The 25,028-nt window shown below is 36.9% G+C and overlaps 1 protein-coding gene across 1 annotated transcript; it reads left to right on the top strand.

Annotated features, from left to right (window-relative positions):
• Nucleotides 1–1,360: 1,360 nt before the first annotated feature.
• LOC105038989 (SCY1-like protein 2 A) lies at nt 1,361–19,347 on the top strand. Its single transcript, XM_010914945.4, has 14 exons — nt 1,361–1,999; nt 4,312–4,416; nt 5,645–5,755; nt 6,276–6,458; nt 7,828–7,954; nt 9,354–9,415; nt 9,501–9,587; nt 11,142–11,228; nt 12,543–12,656; nt 13,610–13,738; nt 15,890–15,952; nt 17,331–17,492; nt 17,662–17,780; nt 17,860–19,347. The coding sequence occupies exons 1-14, from the start codon at nt 1,508–1,510 to the stop codon at nt 18,791–18,793; spliced, it is 2,775 nt and encodes a 924-aa protein (XP_010913247.1). The 5' UTR covers nt 1,361–1,507; the 3' UTR covers nt 18,794–19,347.
• The last annotated feature ends 5,681 nt before the right edge of the window (nt 19,348–25,028 follow it).

The raw sequence follows: 25,028 nt of genomic DNA, 5'->3' as shown, positions 1-25,028 counted from the left end.
AATCAAAATAAAATTACTAAAATAGAATTATAAATATATATATTTGGATATGGATTCGGATATTATCCATACCGTATGTTCAGATCGCGTTCGGATTCGAATTCGGATAGAAAATAGTATTTTTCATATCTTATCATATCTGTGCTACAGTTTTTAGATTTTATCTAAATTTAAATCTAATAAAATTTTATTTTTTAATTTTGATTAAATTTAAATAAAATATATATCTATCGTATCGAAAGGGTTTTACCATCAACAGATGGTAAAAACTAGCCATTCTTTCACGTGAAAGGTACAATCCAACAGACGGATGGCAATGAATAGAATTTGGATCGAATATTATATTACTCATCTCCAAATTCAAACTTAATATCCTATAGATAAAAAAAGAGATACCCATTTTCATATCCAATGAGTTTGGAGATACCCACGGATAATCCATTTCCCAATATCCAATTCATATTCGCCTCATGTCTATTCCATATCAAAAAAAATAAATAATCAAAATAATTTTATGCATATTATCAATCAAAATAAAATTATCAATTTAATATAGAACATAATTTATATGTTCAGATTTATAAAATCAAATGTAGAAATAGAATTATAATTAAATATAAAATATATAAATAATTAAAATAATTTTATATGTATTATTAATTAAAATAGAATTATTAAAATAAAATTATAAATATATATATTCGGATATGGATTCGAATATTACTCATATCCGTAGGTTCGGATCGCGTTCGGATTCGAATTTAGATAGAAAATAGTATTTTTCATATCTTATCTATATTTATGCTACAATTTTCAGATTTTATTCAAATTTAAATCTAAATCTAATAAAATTTTATTTTTTTAAATTTAATTGAATTTAAATAAAATATATATTTATCGTATTGAATCAATTTTACCATCAAAAGGTGGTAAGAAAACCAACCATTCTTTCACGTGAAAGGTACAGCCCAAGCCCACGGAGAAATCCTACCCGTTCAGACTCCCTACCATCCGAACTACACTACCATCTCATCTTCCCTGTCTATTTTATAATTTTTCCACCTCAACGGTCACCAGCAAGTGGAAGTGTGATAAACGTCCTCATCGTCCGTCAATTAGTCCATCACAAACGCGACACTATTGCCGCCTTAACCGCTAAGCTTCCCAGAAAATTGTATTTGTCCACATCAGGTGCCCCTTCTTTATATTTATCCGCGAGACATCGCACCAACAAAACCGAGTGTTGATATTTATTATTTAAAAAATAAAAAAAAGAGATTCATAATTGAACGAAGGAGAGAAATAAAAAGAGTACCGCGGGTCACCGTTGACAGGCAGCCCATGTCGGTGTCTTGCTTGATCCCTTCCCTCCTTCGCTTCCACCACCAAACCCTAGAGAAAGAGAGAGAGATTCCGGTGGACGGAGGAAAAGATCTCCCATTCTCTCTCTAAACCCCCTTTCTACCCCCCGCTCTTCCCCCGAACATACGAGACCGTGCCATCGGCCATGGCGCTCAACATGAAGACCTTGACCCAGGCGCTGGCCAAGACGGCGGCGGTGATCGAGAAAACGGTCCAGACCACGGTCCAGGAGGTGACCGGGCCGCGGCCGCTCCAGGACTACGACCTCCTGGACCCGGTCGGCTCCGGCGGGCCAGGCCTGGCCTGGCGGCTCTTCGCCGGCCGGCCCCGCCCCTCCGCCCCATCTACTCAGTACCCGCTCGTCTGCGTCTGGGTCCTCGACAAGCGCGCCCTCTCCGAGGCCCGCGCCCGTGCCGGTCTCTCCAAGGCGGCCGAGGACGCCTTTCTTGACCTCCTTCGCGCCGACGCCGCCCGCCTCGTCCGCATCCGCCACCCGGGCGTCGTCCACGTCGTTCAGGCCCTCGATGAGAGCAAGACCGCGATGGCCATGGTTACCGAGCCCCTTTTCGCCTCTGTCGCCAACGCCCTCGGCAACCACGACAACGTCCCCAAGGTTCCCAAGGAGCTCAAGGGCATGGTACGTTCTATCTCTCCCTCCCGCCCTCTCTCAAGATATAATCTTTTCTATATTATGTTGTTCTCTTATCTAGATCTGGGGATCTAGACATCGATTGGTGCTTTGATCGATGTGATGTCTTGAGATGATTCTGATCCATAGGAATTTCAAGATATGGAGAGTAGGATCTAGATTTCTGGACATTGTGGGTCGGTGGTATAGATGAATTATTAATCTACTTGCGTTGATTGAGTTTTACCTGTTTGGGTAAGATTTAGAGAAGCGGATAACAATGGAGAATTCCTCAAAGATTTGAAGATTTATATTGATTTAAGGGGATTTGGTGACTTTATCTTGCAAACAAGCTCGTACGGGAAAGAAAGAAATGTTTTACAAAGAGCTCGGGTAAAAGAATGGGAAAAAGGGAAATTTGGGAATCTTAATCGGATATATTGTTGTTAAATTAATAAGTTCTAGCAATATGTCAGCAGTTTCAGCCATTAAGCCTGCAAGCAATTGGAAAGATGAGAATTTATATAATAAAGTCTAGGTATACCCACCAAGATTTGTTGAGGCTTTACTGCTGATATAACATTGTGTTTGGATTGTGGAAGTATATTGCTATATGCTGTCATTTTTAGATTCATATAGATGGAGCTGCCTTGATTACAGATTTGATAACAATTCGTATGGGGGCAACCTCTGATTATATCCATGAGGATGCTGTCTGCAATTATGTTTCCTTAAGACTAACTGCTAATTTCTATTTGTAACTATGACTAAGAGTTCTCGCCTGTACTTTTTAAGCTTGGATAAACATTCACAATACGTTGTGAATATAGCTAAGCTTTCTTTTATACACCTCAAAAAGCCTTATCTCATGAGTTTGCCAAACAATATAGATATGCCATTTGATTACTTACAAGTATCAATTAGAGAACTTACATCTAAACCCTAGTTGACCAAAAGGATGAGACAGGAACATATATGTCTAGAGGTGCATCTTTTCCTCATCCATCTTAATATAATCCTAGGAATGTATGTTCTTTTCTTTTCTAGAATGAATCCAGGGTTGCAATAGCTGATTTGGTTGTCAGCTTTAATGATCCTTATCTTCTTAATCCTAAATCTGCCGCAAAGTGGCATTTCATTCTTTTTAATTGGTTTGATAAAGTTTCTTTTCTTTATTTGCGTATTTATGGCTTTTTACTCACCCTTTATGCAACCTAAATTGCAACTCAATATCATTTATGATAGCATTAGCCTCTTTTTGAATATCAAAAGTTGATAAATATGGAACTTGTGAAATCCAGGGGCTTGGATATGATCCTTTATGAGGGCTTGTTGCTCTTGGCACACCCTAGTCTAGGTTGAGGGGTGTGGCTTATAATTCTCTCACAATCACATTTTCTAGCACTGTTACTATATTGTCTGACATGCTTTTGTTCCCCATTTCCCACCAAATAAATTCTTTTGGTAGTAGATCCCACAAGCATACTAAAAAAATGAACATAGATATGATCTGGACGAGAGTAAATTTGGAAAGATTTCATGTATTTGTTTTGTCCATGGGAATAGCTCACTGACTTCCCTAAGTTTCTTTCTACCTTTCTATTATGTTGTCCTCTGTTCCTTTCTTGATGATCTTACTGGATCATTGCCAACTAACCCTTGAGTGCAGAGTCATGGCCTGACGGGGCATTTTTGGTAGGTATCTTATTTGATAATTAGATGTCAAGTTACCATTGAATCAGCTTGTTGGGTTCTTAGCTCCATCTTTTCTTAAGAAAAGGGTTACTGTACAGTCTAGGCTTGGTAAGTGGGCGACCTTAACCTGGAACTTGGAAAGTATTGGGTGTTTGATGGAGTGTTGGGAAGCTTCACACTGTTGATCTGGCATATTTTGTCTGGGCATTGACTTATAATGATTAAAAAAAAAAAGGATATTCAATGTTTCGAGTGTCTTTTCACTGTACTGTCAATTACTATTTTTGGAGATTTTTGTTATTCCTAGGAAATCTTTCCAGTGTCTATTGCAGTTCTTGGAAGATATCTGCACGACAAAGTCTTCCATCATCTGGATGTCTACCATTGATTTATCTTGTTTCCATTTTAATTCCTTTTTTTTTTCCTGCATGTAGTTGGTTTTGGGGTTGTCCGGTTATGGAGTCAGATGCAGACCAATTTTATCATTCAATTTTTTAGTGTGCTTTAGCAGTGGTTCTTCAAAGATGTTTATGATTCAGATGAATTCTGATATTATTTAAGTAATAGTGTTATCATTTTTCTTTGTTCACTTAAAATGACAAATTAGTTTTACCATGTTTTGGCAGGAGATGGGGCTCTTGGAGGTCAAACATGGGTTACTCCAGATTGCAGAAACCTTAGATTTTCTTCATAACAATGCTCACCTCGTACATCGAGCTATATCTCCAGAGGTTACATTGCTTATCAATTATTTCATTTGTCCTATCATTTCTAAGATAAAGTACTCCATATTTAAATAGTGTCATGTTTTTAATCATTTTTTATTTGTGCTCTTTTGGCATTAATTACTTTTGTGCAGTTGCTGGATCATGATGGTTTTATTAGAATACATTTGATGCTTACATGGCTGTTTGATAATTGTTGACCATATGCTTGTTTCATCTGTATCTTGTTTTTGCTCTATTTGCTTATAGGTGATTCATTGAACTTACAAATATCCACTGATGTAAAGGACGATATGCAAATTCAAAGTAAAAAGGAGATCATGTGAATTATAGCTAAGGGGGAATCCCTGGAGATCCGAATTTGCTAGAAAAATGCTTTAGTCTCAATGTAGTTTCTTAATGGAGATCCAGTTTTCCTAGAAAATTGATACAATATGAAGAATGGAGATATCTTAAATGATGTGACATGCCCAGTAGAAATAAATAGGAAGAGCAAGACCCACGCCATTTATCTATATTGTTGGTTGGTCAAGTCAGTTCTAAACTTTACAGGGAGGAGCTTAACTCAACTCAATTCTGTTAATTGACCAGAGAGGTTTACTCTGTTAATCTGTTCATGATGAATGCTGAAGATATTCTGTTGAATCTTAACAGTCTTCAAATACAACTGGATAATCTGTCCTTTCATGTCTAATTAACCATGAAACCATTAACTTTCCAGCGAAATCTTTTCGTCTGACTTGAACATCTTGTTATAATGTAATCTATGATCTGCTCCTTGGATAATCATGTTTATATGACTTATAAATCATAATTATTTTCTAACTCCATATTTTTTCATGTTCATTGGAAAAAAAACTTTGTAACTTCACCTGTCAAAAATGTTCTTTCTGTATCAATTTTTTTTCTTTCCGTGCCTGTATTCTCATTTAGTTTCAGCATTTTGCATTTGCAATTCTGTCAGGAATATTCTTTGTTGTTATGCTTTGGAATCACATATAGCTTCAACATGAAAATTCTTTTACTTCTTAGTTAAAAGTAGTATAGGTTATTGTATACAGTTTACTAATGTATGGAAAACCTGATTTAGACTTGTTACCAATTTTTTGCATCCTATAACCCCTTAGACTGCTTGGAACTGTTATGCTTAAGGTCATTCTCAGGGAGAAATCCTTTAATCCTGTAGTTTGTAAGCTTTGGCATGTGAATTATTCACTTGATTTTGCTGTTGCAGACAGTCTTTATAACTGCAAGTGGAGCTTGGAAGCTTGGTGGGTTTGGTTTTGCCGTCTCTATTGATCAGGTCTCAGGTGGTTTGACATCCACACAACAATTTCATTATCCGGTCAGTTTTTTAACCGTTTGGAAGGACAGATATTGCCTTCTTCGTGTTTTGCTTCTATTTTCTCTAACTTGTTTTCTTTTTTTCTCTTTTTTTTTTTTTAAATTTTTGTTGTTATGTACTTCACCAATACATTGATGGATATATGAAAGCACTCGATTACTATATATTGCAACTCATATTCTGTGTTTGGTTCTAGTATTATCAATTGATCTATACCATGCTGCAAGATTCTCAATCTCGATACCGGACCCTTGACTGGTACCATGTTGGTACAGTGTTGGTACACCCAGTATGATGGTTTGTTCAATGTTCTGAATCTAGTATGCTCCCCTATATTGAATATTGGTTGGATACCAGTGTGGTACGATATATCTGGTATTGGCAGTACACCGATGTTGTGAACCTTGTATGCTGAGTTATGTTGCATTTGAACTTGTCATGCTGATTATCTGTGCAGTAGTTTTCTTTCTGTGTCAAAAATTGCTTCCAAGCTATTTATTTGCTGGATTTGTGTAAGCAGGAGTATGATGTCGAGGATTCCATGTTACCCCTTCAACCATCTCTAAATTATACGGCTCCAGAATTGGTTCGCAACAAAGCACCCACTGCAGGATATTCTTCTGACATTTTCAGTCTTGGATGTCTCGCATACCATTTGATCGCCCACAAGCCACTTTTGGATTGTCATAACAATGTTAAGATGGTGTGTATCATTACTTATTGTTTGTTTTTAGTGAAAGTCTATTCTTCAAATCATTAATATTTTATCATGTATAAAATTACTTTCATTTTTTCTTTTTTTTGTGGCGGGCGGGTGTGGGTGGTTTGGTGGGGGGGATGATATGTTAAAATTTTTCTTCTCCAGTTCATTGATCCTCTTGTTGATTTCAATAATTAAACTCTTGGTCACTTGGATCAGTGGAAGCTAAATGCATGTTTCTTGAATACTTGGTAAGGATAGATGTTCGTGATGCTGTAAACTTTGGTCTGTAAGATGATAACATGAATTTAATATCTCTTCAAGGTTGGTTTTACATCTCCTGTGAGCACATTGAAAAGTATAAGTGAGAATAATATATCTTTAGTCTGATCAGATGAGGAACAGGCCAGTCCACAATTTCAACCTTGTTTAAATATTATCAATTCTGTTTACTTTTTTAATTAATCTTGAAATTGCTGTATGTATTGATACTACAATTGTACTAATTTTCTTCTTTGTTTGTCAGGCTTTGAGGTTTATGTCTTGATTTGTTTCTTTGGCTTGTGATGTGCCTTATGGATACAATGCATTTCCCGGTTTTAGATCTTATGTTCTTCCCTTCTCATTTAGAATCTTCTATAGTTTATGGTATTGATGTTCAGAGACTTGGATAACCATTTGTATGGATAGGAATAGTCATTGGACGGATGAGAATTTTAAGTTGGTCATGCTGTGATGCTGGAACTTAAAAAAGATTATATTAGATGAATTGTTGGAGCTTCTCCAAAAAAAAGGGCTGTGGTTAGGCCACCAAGAAAGTAAGTTTTGAGGAGAGTCCTGTAAAGAGTTGAATGTGTTGGTGTGAAAGAGGAGGGAGATATGAAGAATTATCTGAAAATTTTATATTGATAATCTATGCAGCTTTTGCAAGAATCAGTGGACAAGGACACAAAATATAGAGCAATCCATCTGGTACCCATCAGGCATCTTTCATTTCTTAAGTTATGCTTACTGGATGATATGTCAGTCCTGAGAGTCTTTTTTTTTTTTCTGATCTTTATTCAGTAAACTACAGCTGTGTTTATACTGCAATTATTTAGTCAATGTTATCAAGAAGAATATATGGAAGATTCGATTGCTTCATAAGGCTATTTCGGAAACACCTCTTTGTTCTGCAGATGCATTTTTTGTTTGATTATCTGTGCTATTCTTCTTTAACTGGCACCATTAGTATTTATATATGTTAGTATAGGTATTGTGGGTAAGTTTAGTAATGGATGGGTTTGTCTTGGTGTGTTTCAAGTAATAGAGGTTGTAGATACTGTGTCTTTATTTTTCATAATTTATTTGTAACAGTTGTTTGCTCTTGCAGCACACAAATAGCTTGGCATACTTAACAAGTGAAGCATTCTCAGTCATTCCCTCAGAGCTGATTGCAGACTTGCAGAGTATGTTGTCTATGGATGAGGCAGCTAGGCCAAGTGCTTCAGATTTCACAGGTAGAAACGTGACTTTAATCTGCTTTGGTTTGCTATTGTCAGCATCTGAATATTTAGCATTCCTGACAAATACTGTTAACTTAATTATCTTGAATTTTTTTACAACATTTGTCCATGTGTGAGGGGACCATTTGCTGTAGCTGGCTCGCAAAAGTACCGGATTGAATTGTTTACCAGTGTTTATATGGCTGCTATTAGTTCATTTGAAATTATATTTAATTTTTAATTTTCAATTACAAAAGTAATTTGAAGCATTGTTTCATTAATTAGTTTCTATTTTTTTTATTGTTCGATATCAATAATGTTATTCTTTTCTTATGGCTTTATTAAGCCTAATTTAAAGATTGAGATGGTGGATGAAAGGATGAAGTACTTTATTGCATGCCATTAGCTGGTGGGATAAATGAAAAAATAAGCCAGTGATCACAAATTCTAACATTTATAAAAGAAAAAGATGTATATGAAAGATAAGGTCAATACTTTATTTGAAGAGTTGAGTTTTTACTGATAGTAAAAAAGAAAAATAGTGCTATTACTAGCTAGCTAAAGGAAGTTATATAAAGAACCTGATGAATCTTGAAGAAGCTTGTATGTATGTGTACTTCAACAGACACCTAACACAAGTTTGGCCTTCTTTAATGGTGGTCCATTTAAGCTGTATGTAAGTTGATCAAAATTCGAGGAAGATTGTAGGGGCCACCTTTTTCTTGAGGAGTCTTATGATATTTAATGAATGGTATATCTTGTCTAAGATAATGGGTGATCAACTACAAAGACTTGCTGATTGTATGGAACAGTCAGAACATTAGAAATGTTATCCAGTAATATGCATACTAAAGTTAGAATAGAAGGTTTCTAATATTGTTGGGGCTTGAAATATGAAATACAGTGACATATTATCACTAATTTATTACATTATTGCTATATACAAGAAGTCAGAGTTCATCTATAGAGGAAATTGCTATTTTTGGGATATAAATTTTAATGATGTGACAACCATAACCTAAGATGGTACCTGTAGGATTGGGGTGGGACATCATAGTTTATAAGCGGCAGTTTTTCCTCTGCTAATCAATTTAATCATGAACATTGTTTCTTTTCTTTTCCCTTGAACATTTTCAATGACAAAAAGGTTGCTGTGATAGACATGGATATCTAATGTCAAACTTGAAGTAAATTAAAGCTTTTCGCTGAACCATTCCTGTGACACTTAAAAAGTGACACTTGAGGGGGGAACTTTGATGCCACGGTAAGATTGCTCTATTGTGACTTGAACGTTAACAGTTCGAAACATAGAAACAACCACTCAACTTCCAGAATGATGTCACTTCTGTTGCTAAACTTTTGTTTCACTAGTTAGTATCGCTGGTTATCTTAAGAATGATTTGTTGGTTTGCAGGTTCTTCTTTTTTCCGGCTTGATACTAGGTTGCGTGCTCTTCGTTTCCTGGACCATATGCTCGTATGATTTCCTGCTTTTGAGTTTGATTAGTTGTTTCTCGCTAAAGGCCTGAAACATCTAATCTTCTTGTTTTATCATTTTGCAGGAAAGAGATAATATGCAGAAGACTGAGTTTCTAAAGGCATTGTCTGATATGTGGAAAGACTTTGATGCTCGTGTGCTGCGGTATAAGGTTTGATTCATTTTACTTCTCCATATATTCCCTCCCCTCCCCCCCTCAAAAGAAAGGAAAGAAGATGCATGTAGATACTTTCTTCAACACAGAACTGAATCCTTTTGGCAAAAGAACAAGCCTCATATATATTTTTCTTTCTCTTGTTCTCGTCATTGGAGTTATTTTGCATTTCTTTATAGAAATGTACCACTTGCATTGCAGTTCATTATAACTGCATAAACTTTTGCAGCTATCTGAATGATGAGATTAAAACAAAGTATGTTGTCTAGCATTACTAACATCGCAGGGCCTTTATGATTTTAGCTGGTCCCCGGGCCTAGGTCAAGTACGTTGTCCAAAACTTCTTGCTACATAAAATTGTACCTCCTATAGTTGTCTTTCCTTTAACAATCAACATGAAAATTTGAGAAATTCTTATATCTTGATCTCAAGATGATGACAATCTTAAACAAATTGATGTTAAAATTCTTTGCCAACCTAACTTCGAGCAAGAAAGGATTCTGTCCATGACCTGGGAGACCAGTTGGTGCAAAGGAAGGCTACCTTACGCATTACAGTGTTCCAATTTGTGCAAACAACTAGACATCTTCAAGATTGTTACTGGACTTAAGAAGTGTCCTTGTGAAGGGGCAAAAACAAGGGTTTTGCGAAGGAACTTGCATTAATCCATTTGGTGTCAGTTAATGAATTAGAAGCAAGAGATTCTTTTTCAAAATCTAACTTATTTATGTGAATATGCATGTTATATACCATTTTCTCCTCATAGTTGTTGAAGGTGCATTTTGTTATGGTTACTGTAGATCCCCAATCGCCAGCACTTTGGTGCATTGTGGCATTGTTGGGTGCTTGTTGTTTCAAGAATGATGTGAAAGCATGATAAGCATCATGTAAAATGAAACATATTTTACATGCATGCACTTTAAATGCTTTATCTCTGTTTTTTCCATTAATCAAATTCTCATTTCCAGAAGTTTGGGATTAAACAGTTGGAAGATTCCTAGGTTTACAAGGATAGAGTTTATAACTTTATGTATTTGCTGTAAATCCATTATACACAGTGTAGAAATGCAAAATTTCATATATGGCGTGGTTGATTCTGTTAATCAATTCTTTTCTTGATATGAGCTCAGACCAGCCCATGTACCTCAATGCTGTATGTACTGAGCTAAACTGAAACACCAATATGAAGGTTCACAATCTTAGCTTGCTAATAGATATCATGACATATTCCTTTTAGAGAAACATCTTGGCAGATATGCATTAATAATCATGTGATGGATTAAGTTACTAATCAAGCACAGGAGGTGATACAAGGTCATCTTCTTGGTTGATCACATGATTTTGTGATATGTACCCTTTTCTTGTATACTGCAAGTACTGATAAGAGTAAGTGGGCCGAAATGAAAGGTAGTTGTAAGGTTGATATAGATAAAAACTCTATGCCTCCTTTCAGGTAGATTTTCTTTTTGGCATTCTAAATCTTTATTTTAGAACAATTAAAGCCCTAGATTGCATTGCTTTTATCTTGTAGTTGAGTTTTTTTGCTTACAGGTTCTTCCACCTCTTTGTGCTGAGCTGCGGAATATGGTTATGCAGCCAATGATTTTACCCATGGTTCTCACAATCGCCGATTCTCAGGTATTTTTCATGTTCTGGTCCTCTGAATCTCTGAGATATCCAAATCAGTGTGAAGAATGGTGGCGATCTTTTCTTATCCAGCTTTGTTTCTTGAGGTTTATCGTCGTACAAAACATGCTTCAGTATTATATACCTGTTCAAGGAAGGAATTTCAGTTGCCTACTCTTGCTTAATTGATTGGAGATGATTTTGGCTGCGGTTGGCATTGTTGTCATTTAAAAAAAAAAATAAATTAAAAGTAGGATTTTATTTTTAAAAAAGTTGACAACAAAAACCTATTTGATAGTCATTGTTATTATTTTATTTTTCACAACAAAAAATAGGAAAACATGTTTGGTAAACCAAAATAGGAAATCCTTTTGCAGTGCTTTTCCTACGGCAGATTTTAGGCATGCACCCTCGGGCGATCATCAAGTGGAGGATACGTGAGATACAACATGAATTCTTGGACTGATTCTGCATTGTCCATCTCACGGATACATGCCGAATGAATGCTGGCAAGGGTAGCATGACCCTTGACATTCACATACTTTCCGGTCTCTCCCACCACCGTGATATCAGAGGTTGTTGTTGTTTTCATTATTGGTAGAGAAGCCACTGTTGATAGGGAGGACAGCGGGGTGGAAGAGGCAGGAGGGAGGGAAGACAGAGGAACTTATTGGTGAAGCGGGTGGGGATGGAGGCGACGAGGTACCAGTCTTTGAGGCCAGAAATAAATCATGGGATCTAACACTCAGTTTGATTTTACGGTTCAAAAAGTTGTTTTTTAACAAATAGTGGAAATAAAAAATTTTCATTTCCACTTTTTCTATAAATTATGGAATTTACTTTTAAAAATAAAAAACAAAAATGAGGGAACAAACATCTTTCTTGCATCGGATTTCATGTTTTCAATTTTTTTAAAAATAAAAAAAGGACAAAAGTGATGCCAAATAGGACCTTAATTTATCTCTTTGATTATAGTACATCATTATCTGCTATAATATCATGCCATTTGATTGGATTACTTGATTCTGCTTTTCTCTTTTCAATGATATTCAATAATACTTCAATCCTTTTTCTAGTCATCATGAAAGACTCTTTTTGTTATTCTCCTTCTACTAATGCAAAACTTCTCCAACAATGACAAAGTAAAATTAGAGTTAGATGTAGTTTTTTCTCCAATCTGCAGTCTGGCGATTGTGTATGGCAGTTCTGTGCCAATTCTCTCTGGTGTCTTCTGTTCATGTATATATACTGGAATTGTGAAATGGGTGCATCTTGTCTATTGTGTTAATATGGTGGCTGATGCCTTTGAATGTTGCTTTACTGTAGGATAAGGATGATTTTGAGCTTTCAACATTGCCTGCACTTGTCCCAGTCTTTAGTTCTGCATCAGGAGAAACACTTCTTCTGCTTGTGAGGCATGCAGAATTGATTATTAACAAGGTGATTAGAGCTTTCTCTCAATCTATGTGTTTCATAACTTTGGGTTCATGCTTTCATGACTTGTGACAGTAATTCCAGTAGTCATGCCTTTGAAATTTAAGAAGTGCAAGACTTATATTTTGAGTATGAGAGTAGTTATTCTCTAATTCCTTGTGGCCTTTCCATTTTTGCATTTTTTTTTTGAATATGATACTCTTTCTGTTATCTCAATGCTTTCGCTCCTGTAGAACTGCATGAAATTTTGTTTGATGCTTGTAAATGCCTTTACTTGTGTAGTTTGACACTTTGACTCTTCTCAACTATCAAAGAAAATAATCTCATGTTGTCCATTGAATAACAATTTGAGAAATCAAGATTTAATTTCCATGAATATTTCATTTTATTTTATCTACATATTCTGATTTTTTTTTTTACATGGTGTACTGTTGATGTTACAAAAATAAAGACTTCGGTTTTCATTTGAACGAGTATCCTGCATATATCATTTAGAATTCACAGGGCCTGCTTTTGACTAAACATGACATTTATCAGTGTAGAACTTCATGATACGAAGTTAACAATTGATAATTAGTGGTTTATGAATTTGAGAGCTGATACTGGCTATGAAGTTCATTCTGCCCACTACATTTTATTAGCAGTATGGTTCTATTTTGTTGTGTGGTTGGCACTTTGAAGTGATACCATGTTGCAATTATAGAAGGATGTAATAAGCAACAATGTGTTTTCTGTTGTTAGATTAATCCATATTTTTTTTTTGCTTCACATTTCCTTCCAATATTTTATGGATAATTAGCTTAATGTTACTTGTTATATTTAGAATTTACACTCTCTTATTCTGAGCAAGAGAAATCTTGGTCCTAGAAAGTTAAGCAGCTTGGTGTATGCGGTAGGCATTTTATGCCTTTTCCTCAAGTTTTCTTGAACACAATCATATGGCTTGGAATCTCTTACAGGCGAGTCAAGAACACTTGATATCAGACGTTCTCCCCTTGCTTGTTCGGGCATATGATGATACAGATGCTCGTATACAAGAAGAGGTATTGCGGAGAACTATTCCCCTCGCAAGGCAACTCGACATGCAGGTAATTAGTATGGCCTTTCTTAAGCATGAATGTAGAGCTAGCCTGCTTCTGATAAGGTGACCTTAATAATTATATGATTTTTAAGGACTTTGTGTTTTTTGACCATTAAATGATGGGTCCATAACATTACTTATTGTCATATAGCAGCAAAAATATCTTCGTCTCTGCAGCCTGTTTAAATTTCCTATTCATGTTTTTAGTTTCAGGAATGTATCTTGCAAGCACTTATGTAGACACTCAAACATGCATTTTAGGCTCTATTAATGCACAGTTATATTTATTCAGTTTTAGTGAAATTGTTTTTAGAATGTAGTGGCCTTTATAGCCCTGGATCTTATTAACTTGTTGCTATTATCATATTCTATTAAGCTAATAATTTCTCTTCCTTCATTGTTATGCAGCAGCCCAAAATAATAACCTGGTCTTCTATAAAGTACAGAATCTCAATGCAGACACCATATATAAGTTCGTTCTTCTTTAGTTTGTAATATTACTTCAGCATCCGTTTTGTAGTTGCACATACCCTAGAGCTTGGTTTAGTACTAAGGCTTGGCATATCTGAGCATGTGCCTCATAAGTGTTTTAAGTTGATCAAATGGATGTTTATCTTTTTTGAAGTCAATCCAATGGATGTTTATTTTCTTTAGGGTTTGTTTGGATGAATGGGTCCAAAATCGTATGGGATTTACAGGATAGGCTGGTACAACCATCAAAATCTGGCTGGCTAGGTCTATATTTATAAATACCAAGAGTATTGCTGAGGTCTTATTCTTCCCATGGGATTTAGGCCTGCCCACTCTAAAGGAGTATACTATCAGTATTTATGAATATAGACCTAGCCTAGCCAGATTTTGCTGGTTGTATTGACCCGCCCCACTAATCCCATAGGATTTTGGGCCTAATCACCCAAACAGCCCCTTGGTGTTATTCTAACTTAAAGGTAAATGTAGTAAACTTCAAGTCTTGTTCTAGGTGGCTACTTGGGTTTCTAGGTCTGCAAATTTCAATTGGCTACTTAGAATGACTATGAACCCACTTGATCATGTAAAATCAAAAGTCAAGGGACAACACATGTGAAGGCTCTTAAACACTTGGCCAATGTTCCAAGAAACAAATTGTTTCTTAAATTATAAGAGATGCTTGCCAATTGTGATGGTTATATATTTCTGTGTTTGAGGCACGTGTAGTGATTACATGAAATTTTGATTTAGGTTTTTACATGAATGGATGTAATCATATTTGTGATTTTGTAGTGAGAGAGCGTTTGATAGCATGTAATCCTGACAGAATTACATGTAATTTTGTAATAGGTAATCAGATTATACTGTTTGTTTCGTTACTTTCACAGGTAATGCTGCATTACATGTAATACAGTATTATCTCAAAAGGAGGTAATGTGATTGCGTAGGAGGAGATGGCTATGTGATTACATGTAATCTTACAGTATTATCTCAAAAGGAGGTAATGTGATTGCCTAGGAGGAGATAGCTATGTGATTACATGTAATCTTACAATCCTACAATCTTACAACAAGATAACTTCAAGACCAAAATACCCCCATCAAAATAAATCAAAATAAAGTATGGGTAGTCCCAGTTGGTGAAAATAGAAAAGAAAACATAATGGATGATGTCATGAAAAATGGTTGGTCTCAAAATTGTCCCTCTAGAAATTAGACGATAATCGATAAGCAAGGATGGGGGTACTTTGAAAAAATTAGTTTATATTCCATGTAATCTAAATTGTATACCAAACACTATAATGTAAGATTCTCTGTAATTTTACAACAATATTACTGCACATATCAAACACTGCAATATAGGATTCTCTGTAATTTTACTAGGTAATCACATTCCCTGTGCAATCATATTACCATAGCAACATTACCTATGTAATGTACCAAACACCACTTGAATTTTATATGCATGTGGAAACAAATCTTTACTCTTGCTGCAGCATGCCCGGATTATTTTTATGAAGTCATGTATATATGTTGATACTTGGCTGTTGCTGGAGATTGCTGAATGTTCCTTTTTCCATGGTGAATTGTGGATTGTGACCTTCTCACATATTGAGATTGCTTGCTAGATGGTTGGGATATGTTCCTCTTTACTGCCAGTTTTGAAACAGCTTTTAGCTTCTTTTTTGCAGCTAGTGAAGCAAGCTATCTTGCCTCGTGTTCATGGCTTGGCTTTGAAGACTACTGTTGCTGCGGTATTGTGTTGTTTTCTCATACACTGCCCTTTCCCTCAATAGTGCTTGTTACATAGAACTGATGATTTCTGTCATCTTTTATTGATCACTTGTGATAATGTTTATGAGTATGTGGAAGTTGCCTTATGCTGCTATGCCAGTGGACTGAACTTGCTCAGTCCTGAACAAACAGAACAGCATCACTAGTTCTTCTGAATTGATTGTTGACTGAAAACTAAAATTTAGCTTCTATAATGCAAACGAGTATTGTCCCTCTTTTTTCCCCAAAAGTGTTGTGACTAAGAATTTATTACCAAAAACATAGAGAACTAATATTAGGTTGGGAGCTGTTTACAAACCTAATGCGCATTTAGTTTTTTCTTTCTTGTGCTGGAGGAGGAGATATGATGCAGGGCAATCTTGAAAAATCCTGCTTAAGTTATTCGACAGTTTTGTGGAAGCATGATTAAATCCTTAAAAAATTAAAAGTAATTCTCAAAACAAACATAGGAAGTTTCAACTGCTTGTACATTTATTGTAGAAAATGAAATAGAAGATGGAAGTTTAGATGAATATCATCTTGAACAAATCAACACTTTCGCTATATTCATGTTTCAAAAGCTTGACTACATCTCAACTATGGACGAGATTAGAACTTTGATCAGTGGCGATGATGTGTCTGCTGGGTGTTGATTTGATGCACAGTGGCCAGCTTCTGGAAGCATCCATGCTCACATCTTAATGCAGTAAACTCACCATCCACAGCCAAGAGAAACAATTATTCTCACTAGCCAGTGGAGCCAACTTGCTTCCCGCAATAATAAATATTCATATAATACCAATGAGTAGGAGGCCTCTAAACTTGTACTCTGTTTTAGAGAAGCTATAATTTAGAGCCATTTGATTAGGCTATCCAAACACTAACTCTTCCATCAGACTTGTTTAGAGACTGATTATTAGGATGGTGTGTGCAAGGTCTAATACATTCATCTTCAGAGCATTAAAAAAAATATTAAATAGATTTCAGCCTCAGTGCATTTAAAAATGTACTAATCTTTCATTTGAGATGAATTATGGTTTTTTGTGAGTTATTGTTATATTGGACACCTTTTTAGTTTATATATGTCTAATATGATCTATCAGATAGGTTGATGCATGTTACTATCCATTTTGGGAACTATGTAAGGAGCCAGTGAATTGTGGGGTCCTTAGCATTGCTATCATTTAGTTTGACTTCCTACAATAGTTTAAGTGGGGCAGTACCGAGTGGCCAACAGATTGATGCTACTTAATTTGTGTCAGATGCACATATTGTCCAATTTTGGGTTTCTCTTGCAAAATTATTACCCAGAGTGAAGGGGACGTATTAAATGGTTGGTTTTCCTTGCATCATTTTCAGGTGCGGGTGAATGCCCTGCGTTGTTTTGGAGATCTGGTTTCCTCATTTGACAAACAAGCAGTTTTAGACATATTGCAAACAATTCAACGTTGTACTGCTGTTGACCGGTCTGCACCTACACTTATGTGTACTCTGGGAGTGGCAAATTCCATTTATAAACAGGTAAAATTGCTACTAAAAATTTGTTGCATCGATATTATTTCTGGTAGACCTTGATATATTCCTGTGTTGTATTTTATTTCTCCAATTCTTCATTTGCTTCACATTGGATTTTTCTTCCACTGAGCAAGCCTGGACTGCAATTCATTTTTTTCTTCATTTTTCTTTTCAGTATGGCATAGAATTTACTTTAGAGCATGTACTTCCTTTGCTCTTTCCTCTGCTTACTGCCCAACAGTTGAATATCCAGCAATTTGCCAAATACATGCTGTTTGTCAAGGATATTCTAAGGTATTGTATGTGTAGTAGAATCGTTTCCTCCATATTTATGCATCTCATCATTTGAACTGGGCTCATCCCCTATTGACAGAAAGATTGAGGAAAAACGAGGTGTGACGGTGACTGATTCTGGAGCTCCTGAGGTCTCAGCATCATCTGTATCTAATGGGCTTCATTCTGAATCATTACAAAGATCTACTGGACAGACAGCAAAGAGCAGCCCAGCATGGGATGAGGACTGGGGTCCCACAACAAAGAAAACGGCCACTTCTTCTCAGGCTTTAGAGTCAAACCTACAATCCAAGCAGCCATTACCAAGTTCACAGCCTATGCTGGTTACCGCTGCTTCATTGCAATCTCTCACACCGACACCTCCCCAGCAAACACCCACTGCATGTACTCCAGTTGACATTGAGTGGCCTCCAAATTCTTCTGCCGGCTTCAGCTCACAGCTGGGCGTTAATGAGAAGCAGAACTCAGGAGGTCCTGTTGGTACTTTTGATGATTTAGATCCTTTTGCTAATTGGCCACCCAAGCCAAGCAATTCAGCCAGCAGTTTGGGATCTCTGACCAAGTCAAGTCACACTCATGGAATTTCATCCAACACTAGCAGCACAGGATCTTGGAGCAACGGCAATCCTATTGGGCAGTCAAAACCTTATCAGGGAAGCTCTGTCTCAAATACAAACAACCTAAGTGGGTTGGGCCTGAATTCCCACACTCTTGGTCAGTTGAATCAGGGAAATTCAGGATCAGGTGTTGGAAATTCAATGTCGACTTTGGGTATGGGGTACCATAATTCTAGTGTTGGTCGATCTGCTGGTAAAGCAACAGGTGACCTTGGATCCATTTTTGCCTCATCAAACAATGGGCAGCCTATGCCAAGGCTTGCACCGCCTCCCACCACTGCAATTGGAAGAGGACGGGGTAGAAACCAAGGGCATTCAGGGCTCCCAAAAGCATCACGATCTGGCCATTCCAAAGTATCATCAGATCAACCACCTCTTTTGGATTTGCTGCAGTGAAAACTCTGTTCACTATTTTTTGTTGGAAACCAGCGGACCAGCTTCCTTAGGTAACTCATTCCCTTGAGGGCATCTAGTAACATATCCAGATTGCAGGTCATGGATATTGTTGAATTCTCTTTACACCGAGTACCGTGGTCATTTCTAATGGAATGCCAAGTATACCCGTCAATGTGGCAGTGCCTGTTGATATTATGTACTCTTTGAAACTGCTCCAGCCCCTTTGCCAGGTCATTGGTGATAATAAAGGAAGTCTGCGTGTAACCATTTTCTCTTCGTTAGTGTGAGAAAGGTCTGATTGAGCACGGAAAGAGGCTGTTTCTATTGTGGTTTTATGCCTTTTTTTTTTTTTTTTTTTAACTGGTGTAGATCTTCCAACTGTCCAGCGTAATACGGTGACTTGAATGAGAGTTATACTGTTGAACAGTTTGTCAGGAGAGAAACTGTATAGTTCTTCAGTTTGTAATTTTGAATGGAAACTGTTAGAAGCTTTGTGCGTCAAGAGTGTAATCATATACAAGCAAAAGAAGTAGAATTGCTTTGCACTTCACCCATTTAATAACTTGCCTTTTACTGCTAGCTTCAACCAGAGTATTGAACAAATGTCAAGATGGAACGAAGCTGTATATGCAAACATGATTGAATTGTTTGTGAGCCAAAATCTAAGCTGAAGTGTATGGCCGTTGCTTGGGGGCTTTGTGAACCATTGAGTGTGATGAGTGCTGGATGTAGTTTATGCATTTTCTTTTGTTTTTAACTTGGTGTACATCTTCCAACTTTCCAGCATAAATGGAAATATACCGTAAACTTGAATGAGTTATACTGTTGAACGGTTTGTCAGGAGAGAGATTGTATAGTGCCTCAATTTGTAATTTTGAATGGAAGGTGTTAGAAGCTTTGTGCGTCAAGAGTGTAATTCCAGACAAGACGGCACCCATTTAGTAATTTGCCTTTTGTTGCTAGCTCCAGTGCATTGAACAAATGTCAAGATGGAACGAAGCTGTATATGCAAACATGATTGAATGGGTTGTAAGCTTAAATCTAAGTTTAAGAAACGTTCCTATTGAACTATCGAGCGTGATGAATCCTAAATGTCGGTGCACCAGAGTGTTGTAGCTGTTGTTGTTTTTTATTATTATTACTTTTATGTTTTTATTTTATTTTTATTTTTTTATTGTGCCAAGGTACCTAGAGTCGTGATAAATGCTGGATGTTAGTGCAAATCGGATTTGTATTTTAGAATCGTTTCCAAGGTATGAAGTGTTGATTGTTGGATGTTAGTGCAAACTTGATTCTTTTTATTTTTATTTTTTCTGAATTTGTTGCTTAGGTATCGGATGGCCTGCTGCCGTTGTATTCTGGGTTTCAGAATGTGTAATGCGATATAGCGTGGCACGATAAGAATTAAACCTAGTGCGACTGGGCCCTTTTTTTTTTTTTTTTTTTTTTTTTGTGGGTAAGGAACGGTAACTTTTGACAGAGATGCCCCTTGTTTCTGCATGGTGGAAACGGGATTCTATTGGTAGATCTTCGAGCAGTTGCTTCCTTGCGAGGACATAAAGTTTAATCTTTATGTGCTGTAATGAGCATTCAGCTGGGAAACAGAGAAACATCTTGACAAAAGTGCAACTTGGTCATACAATTGCAGCCTCTATCTCTATGAGCTGTGCACAGTTTCTTGATTTTGATAAACTACATGTTTCAAACAAAATGTTTATTTAGAGAAGCTTTAGTCTGTGGTTACGCACTGGTTAACTCTTTTTAATATGTCACTGGAGTTTATTGAGCCCTCATCGTCTTAATTTCTTTTCAGCCTGTACGGCATATTCTGTGACAAATGCTTGTAGTAGCTCAGGCAAGTTTACAGGAAACTTGCCCATTCGTAGTTGACTAGATCTGTGGAAAGGCTGGTATGATACAAAGACAACCTGACAATATCATAATTTCAGAACATGCTTTGCTTGAGTATTATCCTGTTTTCCTTCTCTCCCTCCTTTTTATGATGAGCAGAGTAGATGAACTACAACATATATTATAAACAGGAAGCATTTTGAGCTGTCCTGGCCTTGCACTATGAAGACCTTTTTTGAAAGCTGTATGGTTGTGCTGTTAGCCGTTTTTTGTGCTTTCCATGGTTGTTCCTCCCCATGGTTCAGCCTTTTTCCTGATTGGATATCAAACTAAGATCCTCAACCCATGGATTGGCACAAATAGTAACAGTAAAGGACGGGCATTATAGATTTGCTTTCATTTGTGTCCGGGACCTGCTCACTTTCTTGTTTCTTGTGTTCAAGTGGCATCAAAACAGCACTGGTTACCAACAGAAAGAGAACAGGACGGGTATAGCTTTTCAACTATTACATCACTACGTTATGGTACACAAAAACGAGGTCTGGTACCACCTGCTCATTTGATTAAGAACAGGTCCCTCTATGACTCACTTGTTAGGTTAGAATGGACGGTGATGGGAGGAGAATGGCATGTGGTCAGACAGCGCAATAGAAAAGGATGGGACGTGAATGAAGAAGGCCAGCACAAACATGGAAGGATAGGGGATGGAGGACCTTCCTTTCTTTTATAATAATAATTCAGATGCCTCTATGTATTTGCATGGAGTTGGCCTCAATCAAGCCATAGAAGAGCAACAAGCGAGCCTAGGCCCATCCTTCTCTTCCCGCATGCATCTCCTACCGGTTTTCACATGGCATACCTTTTGATGGAATCTTCTATCTCTCTTATCCAGAACCATAATTGGGATGGGAGAATGGGTGCAAGGACTGGGATATATTTCATAGTCCACATCCAAAATTTTCATCGTATGACGCCAGCACCGATCCAACTATCCGAAGAAAGGTGTGGGTGGTCATCGCTATCGTTGAAGACATTTGCCATTAAATATGAAAGCGGATATGGAAAAGAAAAAAAATATAGCATGCTCAAGTTTACGTGGCTGGTGCGTAGATCTAACATTCACTACAGCTAGCTAAAAAGGATGGAGTACAAAAACAAAATTGCCTGTCATCAAAATCCTAATTTCAAAACACCCCATCTCGATTTTTCTTTCTAAAGTCAGGCAAAAGAAGGTGCGTATAAAAATCAGGTCGGGTTAGAATGTATAGAAGATTTTGTGAAAGGTTCAAGCAGATTTTACATCCAGTTGTTGTTTTGACATTAACTTTATGTCCATGATCTAAAGATTAACATACCAAGTGAGATGCAGACTGAAATACTAAGGATATATATTGAGTGAATATTGTGTAGATCCAAAGAGACGAGCTATCGACTTAGGATGATGCTTTTATAGAGCGGAAGCTAAGTAGTGGCTAATCAGTATGCAGATGAATGGTGGTGCTATCAAGAACTGTCATGCATGGTAGGTCACATGACATAAACCAACAAGTTAGTTATATTTATCTTATCATTACTTATACCACAATCTAAAACATGGGAGGAGTGATACAACTACTCAAAATATAGAAAAAATGAAGAGAAAACTATAATGTATGACAATAGTAGTCCATGTAGTGCAAATAGTAACGACAAGTATCGAAAGTTAAGTAAAGGCACCTATTCTAGTAGTTAATGATAACCATTTATAAATATCAAATTATAATCTCAAGACTCAAACTATAGTTGCTTTTATCCTTTTAAATTTTTTACTTTAATATCTTAGTAGAACTCTAATTTATCAATAACAGTAGAGCAACTTGTAGTTCCAACCATATCTTGCTTCTTCATCTATCAAGTTGGTAGTATTATGATAGGTCATGAAGGTGCCTGGATTCTTGCTACTATCACCGTCCCCTTCCTTTCTATTTTTTCTGGCTAATTAATGCTAATGAAACACTTGCACCACCATCAACTCCAGCTAACATAACTTGTCATCCCTATATGCAAGGAATCACTTTCCAAAATTAGTAGGAAATTTCTAATCAAGATAAATTTACATAAGAGCAACGCAGTAAACCTATTACGTGTGACTAGCTGATATGTGAAAACTTTCTGACCCCACGAGCAGCAAATTTTAAATGCTGGAAACTTTTTAATTGAAAACCTCCATGAAAGGAGGAGCAGGGAGAAATGGATAAAGTAGCAAGAGTTGGAAATGAGAATGAAGGGAAGAGAATAGGAACAAAACTAGCAAGCAAGCAAAAGGATAGATAAAGAACGGCCAACCATGAAAAAATGAGAGCTAGCTATAACCTCATCCACTTCGCTCTCCAGCGTGGAACCCAACCCCACCACCATGTGGCGCACGTGCCGGGTCAGCACCCTTCACGTGCCCCCATGCCAAACCACATGTAGCCCCAATACTTTACAACCTTAAACTCCCCCCCCACCACCTCCTTCCCACGTGATTACATCACATAGATTCAAGCAACCTAGGAACCCTCCCCACTTCCTCATTCCTCCTCCCTTCCATCTCTAATATAAACCCTTTTTTTTTTTTTTTTGTTCTTTAAGGTACTTCTGAAAAATATAAACCTCTTTGCTGGGGAGCTGATGATGGTTTCCCAACTTTTCTTCTGTGTCTGTACTTGGTCCTGGGAGAAGCTTTGTCACACATTGGCGATTCCCTGCTCCTAGACATTCTACTCCCCTCAAAGCCCACATGGTGGGCTTCTTGGGAGATGGGGTGATGGGGTCTGGTGTAGTATTAATGTTCCCATTTGGGTGTAACTTGATAGGAGTTTGGATACGTATTCTTCTGCGCCATGTTGGCGTTTGAGAAGCAGCAGTTGGTACTTCGCTTGGTTTCTTGTTCTTTAATTTGAAGATCTTTTGGAGGGAGAGACTCGGACCTGTTTGATAAGCCTTCATTTTGGCCTGTGATGAGCATTATATGGAATATCCCTTTAAGGGTGGGATAATTGTCAATGGAATTAGGATTGAAGGAGAACAAGGAGAATAGAACGAGAGAGCAGAAAGGTAAGCAAACCTTTAAATAAAGAAGTTGAGGTCGTGTGCATCTTTAAGAGTCATTCCCTCGAAGGGAGATTAGGAATAATAAACCACAAGGTAAAGTGGTAGACAATTTAAAGTCATAAGTTTAGAAAGATAAGTTTTTGAACTTAGCATTACCTAAAGATCTGCCTTTTTTTTTTTTTAAATCCGTCGTCATGTTAACATCTTTCGTCCCTATTCTTGTACTTCATGATTTTTTCCTCCTTTCTAGTGCTATAAGCTTTTTCACTTTAAACAGGATCTTGAGTTAGTTTAAAGAGATACTTTGGATGGATTGGATGTCTACAATAAATTACTAAATTGTGATCGAATTCCTTAACCATGCCAGATATTAAATCGTTTTTATATATGATGGTGGCCATTGCAGATTTTGGTGAGTTCAGACAAAGTGATTCAACTTCTCAGACTAAAATTAATCTGATCAAAGTACTTGAATATATGCTATGAGGGATTTATTTAGCAAACTTGAAATGCTCGAGTATTGTTGTATAAATGCTAAACTAAAAGTTTAAAGCTTATTATCCATTTGCCTATGAAATTCTTTGTCAGATATGGAAGCACGCCAACTATTGAATGCGTACATTGGATCACCCTCGGACTCCATTGTTTAGACAAACGATATATACCTTGATGCATAATGATAATGCTTTCTATACAGCTTCTTTACTTTTCCCAAAATGGAACCAATTGACCCTTCTTCTCGAAGCAAGTCTCTCGAGATCCATAGCAACAGAAATTTTGTGAAGTCGCGTAAGGGGAATTTATTAACAGCCAGGACCTTCTGTTAGTCCTCATCTCCGTTTTATTATTGTTTGCATTTTCTCCCTCATGAAACTGAGCTGTAACACTTTAAACTTCACATGTCTTCATTATCTCTTTCTATTTCCTTTTTATTTCTATCCAATAAAGTTGGGTGGCATTCCTCGCTTCTCTTTTCCTCAAAAAAAAAAAAAAGAACAACCAGGATCCTCTGCAGTGCTGCCCGTATACCGTAGAGTGTAGTTCATCTCTAAATAGCCACTATTTGAACACAGATGGCCATCAAACAACGTGCACTATGTAGGACACAGTATGAATTCGTGTACTATCTTATTTGATAGCCATTTGCCCATTCATTCTTTGATAATGGCCATCAATGGCTCCATGGTAATCTACGTTGCGCGCACCGCACTGCAGAAGATCCATGCACATTCATTAATGCTAAGCTTGCAAGGCTTGAAGGGTACTTCTCTACGCTTGAAGAATAAGCTCTTCAGCCAGTGCTCTGCAA

Source organism: Elaeis guineensis, chromosome 2 (assembly GCF_000442705.2).
Source record: "Elaeis guineensis isolate ETL-2024a chromosome 2, EG11, whole genome shotgun sequence".
Lineage (NCBI taxonomy): Eukaryota > Viridiplantae > Streptophyta > Magnoliopsida > Arecales > Arecaceae > Elaeis > Elaeis guineensis.
Note: the sequence above shows the minus strand (reverse complement) of the source record. Positions and strands in the feature narration are given on the sequence as shown.

Bases quoted from the DNA above. Each gene is read 5' to 3' on its own strand.
- LOC105038989 (XM_010914945.4), top strand. From the start codon at position 1,508: ATGGCGCTCAACATGAAGACCTTGACCCAGGCGCTGGCCAAGACGGCG. The intron at 2,000-4,311 runs GTACGTTCTATC...ATGTTTTGGCAG, and splicing joins CCAAGGAGCTCAAGGGCATG to GAGATGGGGCTCTTGGAGGT. The intron at 17,781-17,859 runs GTATTGTATGTG...CCCTATTGACAG, and splicing joins TTTGTCAAGGATATTCTAAG to AAAGATTGAGGAAAAACGAG.